The following is a 15,000-nucleotide window of genomic DNA, read 5'->3' on the forward strand; positions in this document are numbered from 1 at the left end:
GGATCTTGGCTTTGCCGTTTATTTCACAGCCATACGACTTGCAGAGGTTAGCTTTCTCTCTGCTTCAGTGCATTCCTGTGAAGGGCAGTGACATCTTGATGCATGTCATATGCTTGGTATCTACCAGGAAGGCACTAACAGAGACAACCCTTGGCTGCATGGCACTTGCGTTTGTAATTGATGGGAAGCTCATGATTGTCCAGTATAGAACATACGGAGCGGTAGTGACTTGTGTACGTGTGGGAGGGGGGTGAGAGGGGTGTGTTGGAATTTTAGGTGGGGTGGCGGGGAAGGTGTTATTGAGCGGGTGACACCGCAGAGGGAAGAAGGAGACCAAGCTGTGCTGCTTAAGAGCATGCTCAGCAGGAGCAGCAAGTGCAGAGCTCCGAGTCGGGCGCAGGCCTGTTGTGTAAGACTTGGAGGACTCTGGTAGAACAGAGACTGTGGGCAGAGGAAGGGAGGAGTTGTAAAGTTAATGGGTGGCAGTGTCGTTGGTATGGGCAGGACACATGGATCTTGTGGACTGTAGTCTGTTGAGTTTTATTGTTGCACCTAATTAAAAGGCAGTTCCTATGGAACATAGGACTCACTTTAAAGATAACAGACATCATACTGGGGACCAGAAGATTTAGAGGCACCTGGCCTCCACTTAATAGAATCCACTTTCAAAGAGGTACCCTTTCTAAAGCATTCTGTAGAAGTGTGGGGTTCTAATTAGATCTGTTCAGGAAGCCAGCAAAATGCCATTGCTCATCCAGAATTGAGGATTTCAGCACAGGGATTGAGGGCACAGCTACTTTTTATGGGGAAGAAGGGTGTTGGCCCAGGCACTTGCCATTCATACCAGTGTTAGTTCCATGGGGCAAGTACTCAGGGAGGAACACCTCTCACATTCTTACAGTAGTTGTGCTTTAGAAAGCAAAGGCTAGATTGCTCTTAAACCTGAGGTGGCTGGCTAAGTGAAGGACTTCCTAGTGTTTCTCTGCCAAAATCTCAGACATCTTGAAGAGTAAAAAGTTGTACTCTGACCTTGTTTCAGTAGCCGAGGAGATCACTGCTCTGAGCCTTTTTCTTCATTGATAAAGAGAAAATAATACCTGCTCTGTTTGTCTGAGGGTTGATGTAAGTCCTTGGATAATGTCTGTGAAAGAGCAGGCAAGACAGAGGTGCACAGAGGTCTATTGTGTAACAGTGTTTGTTTGCTGCTGCAGTGTGTTTGGTAAATGTTCTTCTATCTGGTATTAACTTACAGGGAAGACAGTGCTTTTGAAGCCTTAAGCTTCAGAGAAAGTTTAGTGTGGGTGAGGAATACAGAGCAGCATTACTTAATACTGTGGTTAGGTATGCTGGGTATTCTGGCCCAGCAGCAACCGAGGAGCATTCTCTGAGCTTGGTTAATCTTTATTTTTTCCCAGTGTTGTCATGGCACCGTGTGTAAGGAGCTTACATGCAGCCTTGTTGGCTAAGTTGAGGCTTTAGGGACCACACTTCATGTGGTACAGTTATCAGAATTCACAAAGCCCCAGGTAATTAGCTTGAATGCACTCAGTTCAAACTAGGAATCTTGACAGCATTTGCCTTCTTTCATATGCTTTACTTACTGTTTTAACAGAATCCACTTGCATGTTCATGGATTACTTTGTATGTGATAGGTGTTTCTATGAGCTAGGGGATACCTTTGCAAAGGGGAGGTGAAGGAGCCCAAGGGAACAGGCTTTATCATTGAGGAGCAGAGTCCAGGTGCCTCCAGATCTGGTCCCCAGTGTGATGCCTGAGTTGGTTTCGTCACTGTCCCTCCTCAGTGCTGCCCTTTCACAAGGAGGCGAGGCAGCTTTCTCACTGGGGTGGTGGCCAGAGGAGTTTCAGCCTGCAAGGTAGGTCAAGTGACTTTTGGCAAACTCCAACTCTAACTCTGTAATGCTACCATGTCTCTGTGACCAGAGTTAGATTCAACACACTCTGCGTGCGTGTGTGTGTGTGTGTGTGTGTGTGTGTGTGTGTGTGTGTGTGTGTAAACTCCACACTTTGTCAATGGTCAACATAGTCTCCTTCAGTTATTTTGAAAGGCGGTGTCCTGTGCATTGTTTATCAAGTTCCCACATTCTCGGCATCCTCTCTTCATTCCCTGTGAGTAGGGGACCTTGTAACAGGGTTATTCTCCATACTGCTATGCACCAACTCCATGGAGTGGGTGTTGTTCACAGGAGTGACTGACAGGGTTCTTGCATTCATCAAACTGGTTTGCTGCTTGTTTGATTCTTCAGCTTTAGGAATTAACATAAATTTTAAATAATTTGATAGGCACAGAAATGTGAATTCTTTGGTAGCAGGGCTTTTTAAGATGTTTATTTTTACTAGGAGCAAGATCTACAGTGAGTTTTAATTCTATTGTAGGTTTTGGTATCCTAGCTAATTTCTACTTATTCTCATACTTTAGGTATTAGATTTGATTGAAACATGTCAGTTTAAACTTTTTGGATAGTTAATGTATTCATGTGATGTAAAAATGAGGTTTCCTTCTATGTTCTGGCTACTGTTTCTTGTTCCCTAATTTTACTCTAATTTTATATATCCTTCTAAAGAAACATGCATCCGTCAGTATGTGTGTGTGACATTCACTCCTGAGTGAATTTCATTCATATTGAAGCCAAAGTTAGAACAGACACCTGATTAGTGCGGTGCACTATTGCCCAGGACTTGTAAACTGAAAGCATCTTCTTGAGTGGCTTGGACTACAAGTGTATTCTACCACATCGGGCATGTATGGCATTCTCTGATCAACTATGAAAGGATTCATGAAAAGATCTGTTCAATGTCTTGGTCTATCTCAGTTTTTGCTAAACAAACAGTACAAATGAAAATGGCAGAAAAGGATTAGCTTTTCCCTTCTGTCTGACGCTGCCTATGACTGCCCTGTGGTGTTTCCAGTTCTGCAGGCAGTTCCCGGGAGAGGACAAGGACCCAGTGCTTTGGGCCTACCCCAGCTCTTCTCTTTGTTTCAGGGCAGGGATCTAAGGGGAATGCCACCTGGGCAGACAAGACAGTTAACGGTTTCCCTCTGTTTCAGATGTTCCTGACAGTTTACCTCAGTAACAGCGAGCAGCACTTCACAGAAGTTCCTGTTACCCCAGAGACCGTATGCAGAGATGTGGTGGATCTGTGCAAAGAGCCTGGGGAGAGCGACTGCCATTTGGCTGAAGTGTGGTGTGGCTCTGGTATGGACCTGGCTTTCTGTTTGTGCTCCGCTATCTTCTGTTGCTTTTGGGTTCTAGGAACTGTGACAGGGGTGGGGTGCTCTTGTTCTCCTACAGACAGCAGGATAGCCTGCACCTTAGAAGGTCATGTTCTTGCTCAACTCTTTTGGTAAGCAAGGACCTTTTTCCCCCTGCAACAGAAGGAAGTCACAAGTGTGTTGGATGGAAGCTTCTGGTACATTGTTATGGTACTCAGAAGTTTGTTTGTTTGTTTTTGTATGTTTAAGTTTTCCTTGCTGGGCATTGGTAGTGCACAGCTTTAATCCCAGCATCTAGGAGGCAGAGACAGGTGGATTTAGGACAGCCAGGGCTACACAGGGAAACCCTGTCTCTAAAAAACAAAAAAACCAAACCAAAACAAAACAAAACAAAACAAAAATCTACCACCAGCAACACAAAGCTTTCCTTAATTAGAAATTTGATGTTTCCCTTCTCTTCTTTGGTGTTGGAGATTGTCTAAGTTTCCTCTTGCTAAGATCTGAACCATAGTTCAGGTTGTCATCTGTTACTGTGGGGATATCACAGCAGGAGGAGCTTGAGGGAGCTGGTCAGAGTGTAGCCACACTCCAGAAGCAGATGCAGATGCTTGCTTAGTACTTGACTTATAGTCCCCAGAACTGCAGAAAACAAAACCAAAAAAGAAAGGCATTCTCACCCCAAAGCTTTAAGTGTATTCATCTGTTGCTTCTGTCTCTTCTTTTCCTCCCTCCTTTCTTCCCTCCCTCCCTCCCTCCCTCCCTTTTTATATCTTTTCTGCCTGCTCATGCATTTGTTTGGAGATCATTTCTCGGATGCCAGTGCACTAGGGATACAGAGGTGGAAACTTCCTGCTTTCAGATTGTTCCCACTGCAGGAGGAGGGGCAGGTGTCAGCGCTTTCCGTTACAGTGCTGTGAGGACAGCAGTAGCGAAGGGTAGATGGATGGGCTCCCTGTGCCAGAGGAAAGGGTATCAGGGACCAGGATGAGTGCCCATACCCATCCTCCCCTTCTCTCCCCTCCCCTCCCTTCCCTTCCCAGGTTTGTAGTGGTAAGGGGAGAAGTAGGGTGTCTATTCAGAATTTTACCCCTTTTGGGGGCACTGTAGAATTGTGTCGTTTGTAGAAAGTGGTTCTATCATCATTGCTACTCAAAGTAGAACCAGGACTGCATGCTGTTTGTTCCAACCAAGCAGATTAAGTTCGGGGTCAAGTCACAAAATTGGCTGCTGACTACCTGGCTGCCCTGTCTCTGTCCATGTTGTTTATTTAAGGCACTGAGAGATGGTGTCTTTGATTACTGATAAGTGTATAGTTTTCATAGGCCATTTCAACGTTCTTACACAAATTATATTGAAGTCATTGAGAGCTCTGAGTTTGTGCACTTGCCTTCTTAACTAGTGTAACTCAGGATACATTGTTTCTACTGAAGCCTTCTCAGTTACTGGAGTATTTAGCTGTATCTGTTTTGTTTCTAGGAAAGTTCTGAAAGCTGTCAGCCTTGCTTCAAGAGGGCCAGATATCATCCCATTGAAATATTCTTTTGTTTGCAAATGAATGTTTGACCCTTAACATTATTTTCAAACAGTTTATAAATATTGGGTCTGGGAAGTTGGCTCAGTGGGTAGACGTGGTTGCTGCATGTAACATGCACTTCTGTTCGCATCCTCAGCACTCCTGTAATTGGATATTGCTGTGAGCTCTATAAGCCTACTGATTGGGGTACAGGGGTACAGACAAGGAGATTCCAGGGACTCACTGGCCACCCAGTTTAGTGAAAATGGCAAAAATTCAAACTTAGTGAAGAGACCCTGTTTCAGAAAATAAGGGAAAGAGGAAGTGGTAGAGAAGACGTGGTGTTAGCTTCAGGCCCCCACATGTGTGCAGACGGGCACATGTACCACATGAGCTGAGACCATTTAGAAAGGTGCTTTTAATTTTTTCTTCATATGTTTAGGGGCTCATTGGACATTAATATTCGTGAGAGTGGGTCTCTGGCTATGTAAGTCACATGAAGCTCTGAAGCTCCCTTAACATTAACTTGTGAAGCTCCCTCACAAGTTAAGTGCATGCCTACAGATAGTAAGACGCCACTGAAGTAGAGTCTGCATGACACTGACATGTGGCACAGACCCACTGTTCCTATTGCTTTGTACTCACTTGACACTGATTGTATGGGAAATCAGTGACATAGCTTTTTTCTGAGTTCTGTTGATAGAAAAGGTATGTGAAATACCAAGTACTTCCTGTATCTGTAACGTAGATTGCATCAAGGGTATATTTCTCTTTCCTTACCTGTAGCTCATATGACTCTTTCCTTTCAGAGCGCCCAGTTGCTGACAATGAACGAATGTTTGATGTTCTTCAGCGGTTCGGAAGTCAGAGGAATGAAGTTCGCTTCTTTCTTCGTCATGAACGCCCCCCTAACAGGGACATCGGTATGTAATATTCTGGGAATCATAACTGGTGTTCGAGCTATTTATTCTGTGCACTGCAATAGCTAGGGAGAGGCATAACATGAGAAGCTGGGGAATTGGCAAGATGAAGGGAAGCTAGGACATTAGAGCAGCAGAGGGTTTCTTAGTCTAGATGTGACTGACAGTGGAGAGAAAGAGGTGTGGAGTGCTCGAAAAAGGCAGAAGCCGGGCTGTAGTTTCCTGGTGTGGTAGGAAGGAGTCACAGTTGAAGTGGAGAGAAGAGGGATGTTTACCTGGTGCAGCAAGGTCCCTGAAAGTGCGTTTCTCCACCCTGATAGGCTCTCCTCTTAGATAAAAGAAGGAATCTGGGTCCTGACATTAACAGGAAAGATATACTTAACTCTGGACAGTTTGTGGGTGTAGAGTTGAGGTGTTTTTATCTGAAAACTTGTATTTTCCTGTGGTGGAGATAGATGTGTGGACATGATGAGGTGGGGGGACAGGTTGTGCTGTTAGGAAAAGGAGTGCATGTGTACTGGAGCAGTAGGGTGCTGGACGCATTGAGGCGATCTGGTGAGAGTTTCCTCTGTGGTGCTCTGCAGCTCAGGAGGTTGTACTAGAAGACAGACTGGCCTAGTGTTGTTGGCAGTTCAGAGGTGGTGCAGGTGTGTGCTAGATGACACCTAAGTGGGTGGGTGTCTTAGTGATGGTTCCTGTTGCTGTGACAACCTTGACAGAAGCATCTTAGGGAAGGAGGCTTATCCTGACTCACGGGTCAAGGGTTCCAGTGTGTTTGGAAGGGAATCAAACTGGCAGGAACTTAGTCACCTCACATACACAGTCAGGAAGCTGGAGCAGTGAATACTTGTGCTTAGGTCACTTCTCCTTTGTACACAGCACGGGGTTAGCCTAGGGGATGGGCCACTCATAGTGAGCAGTGGCCCAGTTAAGGCAGTTTCAAGCTTTAATTAACCTGATTAAGATGTTCTCACACAGGCAGGACCAGCAGCTTGTTTCATGGGTGACTCTAGATATAGTCAGATAAGTAGTTAACACTAGTCACCGCCACAGGGGTAGGGTGAAGAAAGGGTGGGTTTATGAGGAAAGAGTAGATTGTATCCAGTGATGAACCTCAGAATTAGATTAACAGACAAATGTAGTGAGGGGAGAAATGGGTCATCCAAAAGTAGACTGATTAAATGTGAAATTTCAGGTTAGACCTTGAAAATGAGTCTGATTTAGAAACAGCTTGGCCATAGAACTTAGGTGATCTCTTGAGTCTCGGGGTCCAAAATGAAGGCAGATCGGAGGAAATAAAAGAATGCATGATAAAGTCTTTGTTCCTGATAGTTGTAGCCTGAGTTGATATAGACAGACAGGGCAGAGGTAATACAGCAAGTGGAAGCTTGAGGGCTGAGATGTGGCTTTGCCTGTAAGGTACAAGTGAACCTGCATTCAGTCTGGGAAGCCGCATTTTGAAACAGGATCACGCTGTCTTTCTCAGCATGCGGGGGGTTTTGAAAGGAAAGTAAGGACGGTTTTCTTGGAAGTAAGAATGTAGATAACATCTAATTAGTGGCCAGTGTAATGTCCCAGCTTTACTCTTTGGTGGCATTTTAATCCAGGTATCCACATGGCACCTGAACATTAGAAGTGACTAGTGTCGGGGCCAGACTTGGCTTAGTGTGAGTCTTTACAGATGGGAGGCGCTGAGACTTAGGTTGAGTAGCTCGTCAGGACACACACCGAGTGGCAGAGCCAAGAGCACAAACCTGACTCACCCAGACCAGGCGACTTAGATGGGTTTCAGTGTCACTGGTTGTTTGTAATTTTATTTTAAATACAGAGTTTCCCTCTAAGCCTTCTTTTAAAAATACCTTTAATTAACATTTGTATCATGTTTTTATTTTGTTTTGTATTTAAATTACTGTGTACATTCCGAGTTTTAAATAAGTTGAATTTTGGCTGTCCAGCCTCCAGTTCAAATGTCTTGCTGTGTGCAACACTGGGTGAATTATTAAATAGTCTCGCAATAGTGCATTATGCAGTTTCAGCGTATCTGTAATGTGAGAAATACAAGTGTTAAGGAAGACAAAGGAGCTATTTGCACATTGTTGCACACAGCAGTGCCACACAGTGCTTAGGCTGCTATAGAGCAAGATGACTGCTCAGACTGCTAATGCTGTTTAACTGTGACCCACAATGTGTTTGAAATTATCTTAAAACCTTTGCTTTTTACTCTTAATTATGTAACTGCCTATTAGTAAAAGCTAAGTGAATACTTTTCCCCTGAGATAAGAGAAAGCAATATTTATATTATAGAAAACTACTTTTCTTAGAGAGAAACTGTGATAAATTACTTAGGTTATTTTATTAGAGTCAAACAGCATTAAAAAGTTATTAAAATTATATATTGAGTATACTGCTTGCTTCTGAGGCTAGCTAGTCATAATTGCTTTTTTTTTTATTGACACAAAATTTGTTCTAAGTTCCCTGGTAGGTATAATTGACATGATTCAAGTCATGTGTTTGTCTTAAAAAAATCTCTCAAATAATTGTAATAATTGTAATAATTACAATAATTGTAATGATTGTAATAATTGTTTTAATTTTTGGGAAGTATGGGTATGAGTTTAATACATTTTTAAAAAGTTATCTTTATTGATATTTCATATATGTATTAATTTAAATTTATTCCTTTCCTTTGTTGTGCTTTGAGTAGTGCTGAGATATGTGGCTTGGCTTGAAAACCTCCTTTTAGTTAAAAAGCAGAGTAGTTACTAGTTTTTAGTTAGACTTTCTCAAGTCAAGAGAAATGGAAATAGTTTCCATAAATTAATAAGGATATACTTTATAGCATAATTATGGATTGGCACAGAATGTCTCAGTAAATAAAATAATCAGAATACCACAGATTCTGATTTTTAACTACTTCTTCTTGAAGTATACGAGTTTTTCACTGGAATGAGTAGAGGTGGACTGATGGAATTTTCAGTTCTTTTACGGAACACTTCCCCTCCTTGCACGACACTGGAGTAGCATCCTGGTCATGCGGAAAGCACACGCCCACTGATTATCTCCACATACCCCAGACCCCTGATGTTTTAAAAAATGAAATTTGTTTGTTCATTATTATTTATTTAGTGTGTGTGTCTCTGTGTGTGTACACATGTGTACATGTGCTCATTCCGTGGTGTGCATGTTGTTGTACATGTGCGTGTTGTAGCATGTATATGGAAGTCAAGGAAAACTATGGGAGTCAGTTCTCTTTTTCCATCCTGTGGGTCCATGAAATCAAACAGCTCATTGGGCCTGGAGGCAACCACCTTATTAACCTGTTGAGATGTCACTGCTCCTCCAGCCCTCTTTATTTTGAGACAGGCAGGCTTTGAACCTGGGCTTCTCTTGGTTGAGCCTCCTGAGTAGCTGAGACTATAGGTCCCTCCTCACTCCTCACTGCATGGCCTAGAACTAGGAGGAGCAACTGTAAGTAAGTGGTGTGCGTTGCCTGGAGCCAGAGGCACTGTAGCTTCTTCCCCCACGGTGGAGTGGCGCAGGTGGCTTCCTAGGGAGTGGGTGACGGGAGCTACCTCGATGCTGTTCACTGTCCCACATAGTTGCATTTTCAAAACAAGCCTAATGATGAGACTTGGCCTCCAGTGCTCTTAAGTACAAATGCCTAAGTACCAGGCAGCAGTAAATAGGCGCATTGCTGCCTAGAACTTCTGTCAACTACTGTTAATGCAGCCTTTGAATCTGTATTTAGTGAGTGGACCAAGATCCCAAGATGCAGGTGTAAAGAGAAATGGTGTAAAAGTTCCTGGTGAGCATCGGAGGAAGGAGAATGGAGTAAGTGCTCCTTTTTATCTTCTTGTATGTCACAGTGATGTCTTTAAACATTGTATCTTATCCATTGTCATTTTCTTATTCAGCAGATTAATGGTGACCCCTTTTAAAGGCTTTTTCTTTAAAACATTTTTTTAATATAAAAAAGTTAATTTTTACTTATTTCTGGGTCAGAGGGTATCACATGACCTGGAGCTGGAGTTACAGACACCTGTGAGCTGCTTGCTGTGGGTGCTGGGAATTGAGTTTGAGGCTTCCGCAAGAACAGTATGTGTTCTTAGCCACTGAGCCATCTCTTCAGTCCCTTTAAAAGTTTCTTTAAATATATTTCATAGGTATAGCCCTGATTCTTAAGTGCCTATTACTCTAAGAAGCTAACTGCTGAGTATACCATAAATATGCAAAAAAATTAGTGTTTGGCAAGTTCCAGGAGACATTTGGTGCTTTTATTTGTTGCTATCTATAATCACTTAGGAAAATGGGGAATTATTTATTAATGGTCTTGCTGTTGTATATGCATTGAAGTATCTTTGAAGGTATCCTTTTCAGAGCCCAGAATTTTGACTATCATTCTGAATTTTCTGAATTATCTTACTGTACTTCATAGTTAATTTTTGCAAGAGTCTCGAGTATCTAAAGTACCTGTTCTCCATTGTTAGTTTTTCCTGGTTCTGTTCTTTGACTCACAGTTGGTTATCTTACTGTAATGAGGCCAGTGGAAGGTGACAGAAGTAATTTGAATAGCAAAATATTTCTGAGTAGAATCTAATACATAATTTCTTGAAATTGGTTAATTTTCCAAAGGAAGCCTTATGTAAGTATAATTAAGATACAGCAGATTGAGTCCGAGTCTTACAGTGTAGCCCTGGCTGGCCTGGAGGGCTTCCTTCTGTAGATCAGGCTAGTCTTGAACTTGTGGCCCTCCTCCTGCTCTGGCTCTTAACTTTTGGGGTTTCCTTAGACTGTTTTGGGGATTGGGAAGTCATACTCTTGCTGCAGCCCGCTGAGTGATGGGGTTGTAAGCCTGCACTGCCAGGCCCTGCCAGTGCTGATGGATGTTTAATCATGTTTTGATGAGTGTTCTGTGTTTGCTGTCAACACCCTAGTACCTTGTTTGTGCAGCCACAGTCTACTGTCCTAGTGTAAATTAACCACAGAACAAAGAATCATGACTGTTCACTGTTTCTGACCAAACTATTTAAGTAGTTAAAATTTTACAACTAATAATTTAAATTTTACAACTTAAAAGATCATTGGCCAGTATGAATCGTCTGTCTTACATCTTAATAAGTCAGTCAATATTAAAGTGAAAATTAATATCTGAATAACTTTGTTATGATTAGTTTAGATGGGACTTTTAAGCAGACCTTTGAATGGAATCTCTGATCATAGCATAGAAGTAGCTGGTGATGTGTTTCCATTTGTAGGTTAACAGTCCTAGGCTGGACCTGACGCTTGCTGAACTCCAGGAAATGGCATCTCGCCAGCAGCAGCAGATCGAGGCCCAGCAACAAATGCTGGCTACTAAGGTAGTGTCTCCTCGCCTGCCGCTGTTAATGTCGCCGTTGAAACTGTTCAGTCATCCTGCCTGTAAGGCAGTTGCCTCTCACAGGCACTTACACCCCAGGTTACCCGCTGCGAGACTTTCTCCAGCAGTTTTCAGAAATCCTTGTATCATTTTTGTTCAAGATTTTCTTGACCCCTAGTCTTTGTTACCATTCTTTTTTTATTTTTGAGTTAAGTATCTGTCTCTGTTATCTTTGCTGGTCTCAAACTCTTGGACCCAAGTGGACCCTCCTGCCTCTGGCTCCTGAATAGCTGAGATTAAGGCTCACACACACACACACACACACACACACACACACACACACACACACACACACACCTCTGTGCCTGGCCTGGCCTTTGGTCCTGAATAGCTGAGATTAAGGCTCACACACACACACACACACACACACACACACACACACACACACACACCTCTGTGCCTGGCCTGGCCTTTGGTTTTGATGAAGGCTAATTACCCTGTGCTGGGAGTCAGAGAGTCAGAGAATGGCAGAGTTAGAAAGAAAGCTTCGCTTTGTTCCCTGGAGCTCACCTGACTGCAGCAGGAACACTTTCCCCTACTTGGCCCAGTGGAAAAAGATGCTTTATTCACAGTCTCAGCCCTGATCTTGAGTAAGAAAAAATGCCCCAAGAAGACTTTCAGTCACTATGGGAACTAGTCTCTCTGACTGCTGCTGCTTCTGTTGGCTCCTCAGAGCTCCAAAGTAAAGCCTCAGCCTTGCCTACCACTCTGCCTCCACGGCAGCCACTCAGCTATGCTTTCTGGGTAGTCACAGGCGTGTGCTCTGTGTTTAGAGGTTGATTTATTTATTATGTATATAGCATTCTGCCTGCATGTATGCCTGCAGGCCAGAAGTGGACACCAGATCCCGTTATAGATGGTTGTGAACTCAGGACCTCTGGAAGAGCAGCCAGTGCTCTTAACCTCTGAGCCATCTCTCCAGCCCAAAACAGCACATTTTAGGGGCTGAGGAAATGGTTTAGTGGATAATATGCTTGTTGTCCAAGTGTGAAAACCTGAGTTTAGATCTCAGAACCCATGTAAAGCTGGGTGTGGTAACTTATGTCTGTGACCCCAACATTCCTACAGTGAGATAACTTCTGCCCTAACTATGCACATTGGGTAATGAGAAGAAAAAGAGAGATTGATTGATTTAAAACAAACAAACAAACAAACAAACAAACAACTTGGCAAGCTTGTTTCACTTTCAGACTCTAGCTTGTCAGCTCTTAGTCTACACAGTCAGAATCCTTAACTTACCTGTCCTTTAGTGACTGGAGGCTCTAGGACGCCAGGATAGTCACATGCTGACTTGACAGGTCACCCGTTAGGACTCTGAGGTAATGGCTAGGAGATCTCGTAGCTGTTCTCAGCATGACTGTGCTCTTGTGTGTGATGCTGTCCTGCATTCCCGTGCATCCATTTGACTTGTGTATAACACCCCACACCACAGTTTCCAGTGCTGTGGTGCAGGGCTTCTCCAACTGGACCTGATCATCTAGGTCCTTTCTGCATCTGAGGCCCTGCCTTTCTATACCTCAGGATAGGCTCTTGTGCCGACACAGCGAGTAGTGAGGATAGGCTCATGTGCCGTCACAGCGAGTAGTGAGGCACACATTCCTATAAGCAGTCGGTTATTGCAGAGTGAATCTCTAATCACAAGACCTTCACTTTGAAAGTTCATGCTATTTACATGTTTTAGGCATATTTTTTACTTAACTGTAGATACTATAACTGATGATTTAAATTTATAAAGTAATAAAAATACATTTTAAATCGCATAACTACAGTTTTCTAAAGGTGTTGCCCCTTGGCCCTTCCCAGTTCCCACTTATGGCATATATAATATTCAGCATGCTCCTCAAGGGTCTGTCGTCCTTAGTCCTTCCCGCAGCAGCAGGCAGTTGGTACTGCTCACGCCCAGGTTACAGATGAAGAGACGAATGCCTGTTCTTGGGGACGCTTTAAGGAGCCCAAGATCTCAGAGGGACTCATGGCTCCCCTGGGGTTCACATCCTCTACATTTACCTCTTTCTTACATTACCTCCAGTTCAAATGGCTCCTTCTTAAAACCAGCCTCTTTTTAAATGTTAGCGTGTGTGTGTGCGTGTGTGTGTGTGTGCATGTGTGCGTGCGTGCGTGTGTGCATGTGCGTGCGTGTGTGTGTGCATGTGTGTGCATGTGTGTGCATGCTTGCGTGCGTGCGTGTGTGTGTACGCGCGTGCGCATGTGCTTGTGCACATATCTCTACCACAGTACAAGTGTGGCGATCAGAGGAAAACTCTTGAGAGTCGGCTCTCTTCCCACCATGTGCGTTTCACAGATTTAACTCAGTTCTCAGGCAAGCACTTTCACTTACTGGCCCCCGGTTAGCTTCTTCCACATGGCATCTGGGGTCAGAGAGACAGCTCAGTTGGTGAAGTGCCTGCTGTGACAGTGGAGGAACTGAGCTTGGTGTAAAAGCTGGGCACACTGGTCACACTGGCAGCATCTGGGACAGTCGAACTGAGGGGATGCTCAGGAAGACAGGCAGATCCCTTCAGCTCAGTGGCCTTCTAGTCTGGCCAATCAAGGTTCAGTGAGTAACTTAAGCTCTCCATGATCCCTTCCTCCCTAGGCTCAGGTCATGCAGAAGAGGGAAAAAAAGATTTAAAAACAGAGACAGTGGCTACAAGGAAAGTCTTTTCCAGACGTAACCGGGTATTTACATAGATGAACCCATTGCGGTTATGACAACATGCATAAGACCTGTGCAGTCTCAAGCCAGACAGAATCTCAGCACAGGGAAAGGAGCTGGACATGCAGTCCCTAGTGGAGGGGCTGTTGCCAGTTGATAGCTTCTAGGAGAGGCGAGTGGTTTTCTTTAAGGGTCTGGACCCCGGTAGGTTGGCCACCCTCCAGTGGAAGGCACACACCCAGGAACACATGAACAGCATAAATTGTACTTGTTTTTTAAAGTGGGAGGTGGCTCAGCAGTTAAAAGCATGTACTGCTCTCCAGAGAGCCCGAGTTCTCGTCCCACACTCAGGTCAGGTGGCTTATAGCTGCCTATAATTCCAGCGTTAGGGCATCCAAATCCCCGGGCCTCTGTATTTATGTGCACAGACTGACACATAGACACACACACATAATTAAAAACAAAACCCTTTTTAAAGAAAAAGACACAAAGTTGGGTGGGTAGGGAAGGAGGTATGGCTCTGAGAGGAATCGATGAAGGGTTGAATATGATCAAACTTCATCACACAAAAGTCAAAACAGTGTTAGAAATGAGGGAGAAGGTGATCAAGGAAGACAGCCATTGGTGACTTGTGGTCTGTCACGCCAGCACGCATACATATACACACATGTATACACACACAAACACTCTACATGCAGTCTGTTTCACACAGGTCTTTACAAAATTGCTTCTGGGATTACTGTTCCCGCAGTGTGCAGGAACCACTTGGATTACAAATTCTAATTTCTAGGTCTTCTCTCCAAGAGTTCTAGGATGGCCAAGGAGTGTGTGTTTGGGATGCTACACAGGTGATTGGGGAGAGCAGAACAGCGTTACAGGAGCTCCAGTCTTGGTGTGCCAGGGCTGGCTGGGGTTATATTGAAGATGGTAGTGCGCCTGTTTAAAAATAAATGCTTTTTTTTCCCTTTAGGAGCAACGCTTAAAGTTTTTAAAACAGCAAGATCAACGTCAACAGCAGCAAGCTGCTGAACAGGAGAAACTTAAGAGGCTCAGAGAAATCGCTGAAAGTCAGGAAGCCAAGCTCAAGAAAGTGAGGGCGCTGAAGGGCCATGTGGAGCAGAAGAGGCTGAGCAACGGGAAGCTGGGTATGTGGCCCGCAGACAGCAGGGCCACCTTTGAAGTCAGGTTGGCGTAAGACGCCAGAGGTTGGCCTAAGACGTCAGAGCAGCTCAGAGCGGCACAGGACGTGTCTGTGGACTCTAG

The 15,000-nt window shown here is 44.1% G+C and overlaps 1 protein-coding gene across 2 annotated transcripts in view; it reads left to right on the forward strand.

Moving 5' to 3' along the window:
• Positions 1 to 15,000, forward strand: part of Tp53bp2 (tumor protein p53 binding protein, 2) — a 56,662-nt gene that overhangs the window by 17,969 nt on the left and 23,693 nt on the right. For both annotated transcript variants that reach the window (XM_039091490.2, NM_001427417.1), the window contains exons 2-6: positions 3,068 to 3,215; positions 5,555 to 5,668; positions 9,414 to 9,496; positions 10,921 to 11,022; positions 14,708 to 14,882. In XM_039091490.2, the coding sequence (XP_038947418.1) occupies positions 3,068 to 3,215; positions 5,555 to 5,668; positions 9,414 to 9,496; positions 10,921 to 11,022; positions 14,708 to 14,882 (622 nt within the window). The remainder of the gene's footprint in view (positions 1 to 3,067; positions 3,216 to 5,554; positions 5,669 to 9,413; positions 9,497 to 10,920; positions 11,023 to 14,707; positions 14,883 to 15,000) is intronic.

Source organism: Rattus norvegicus, chromosome 13 (assembly GCF_036323735.1).
Source record: "Rattus norvegicus strain BN/NHsdMcwi chromosome 13, GRCr8, whole genome shotgun sequence".
In the NCBI taxonomy this organism is placed as follows: domain Eukaryota; kingdom Metazoa; phylum Chordata; class Mammalia; order Rodentia; family Muridae; genus Rattus; species Rattus norvegicus.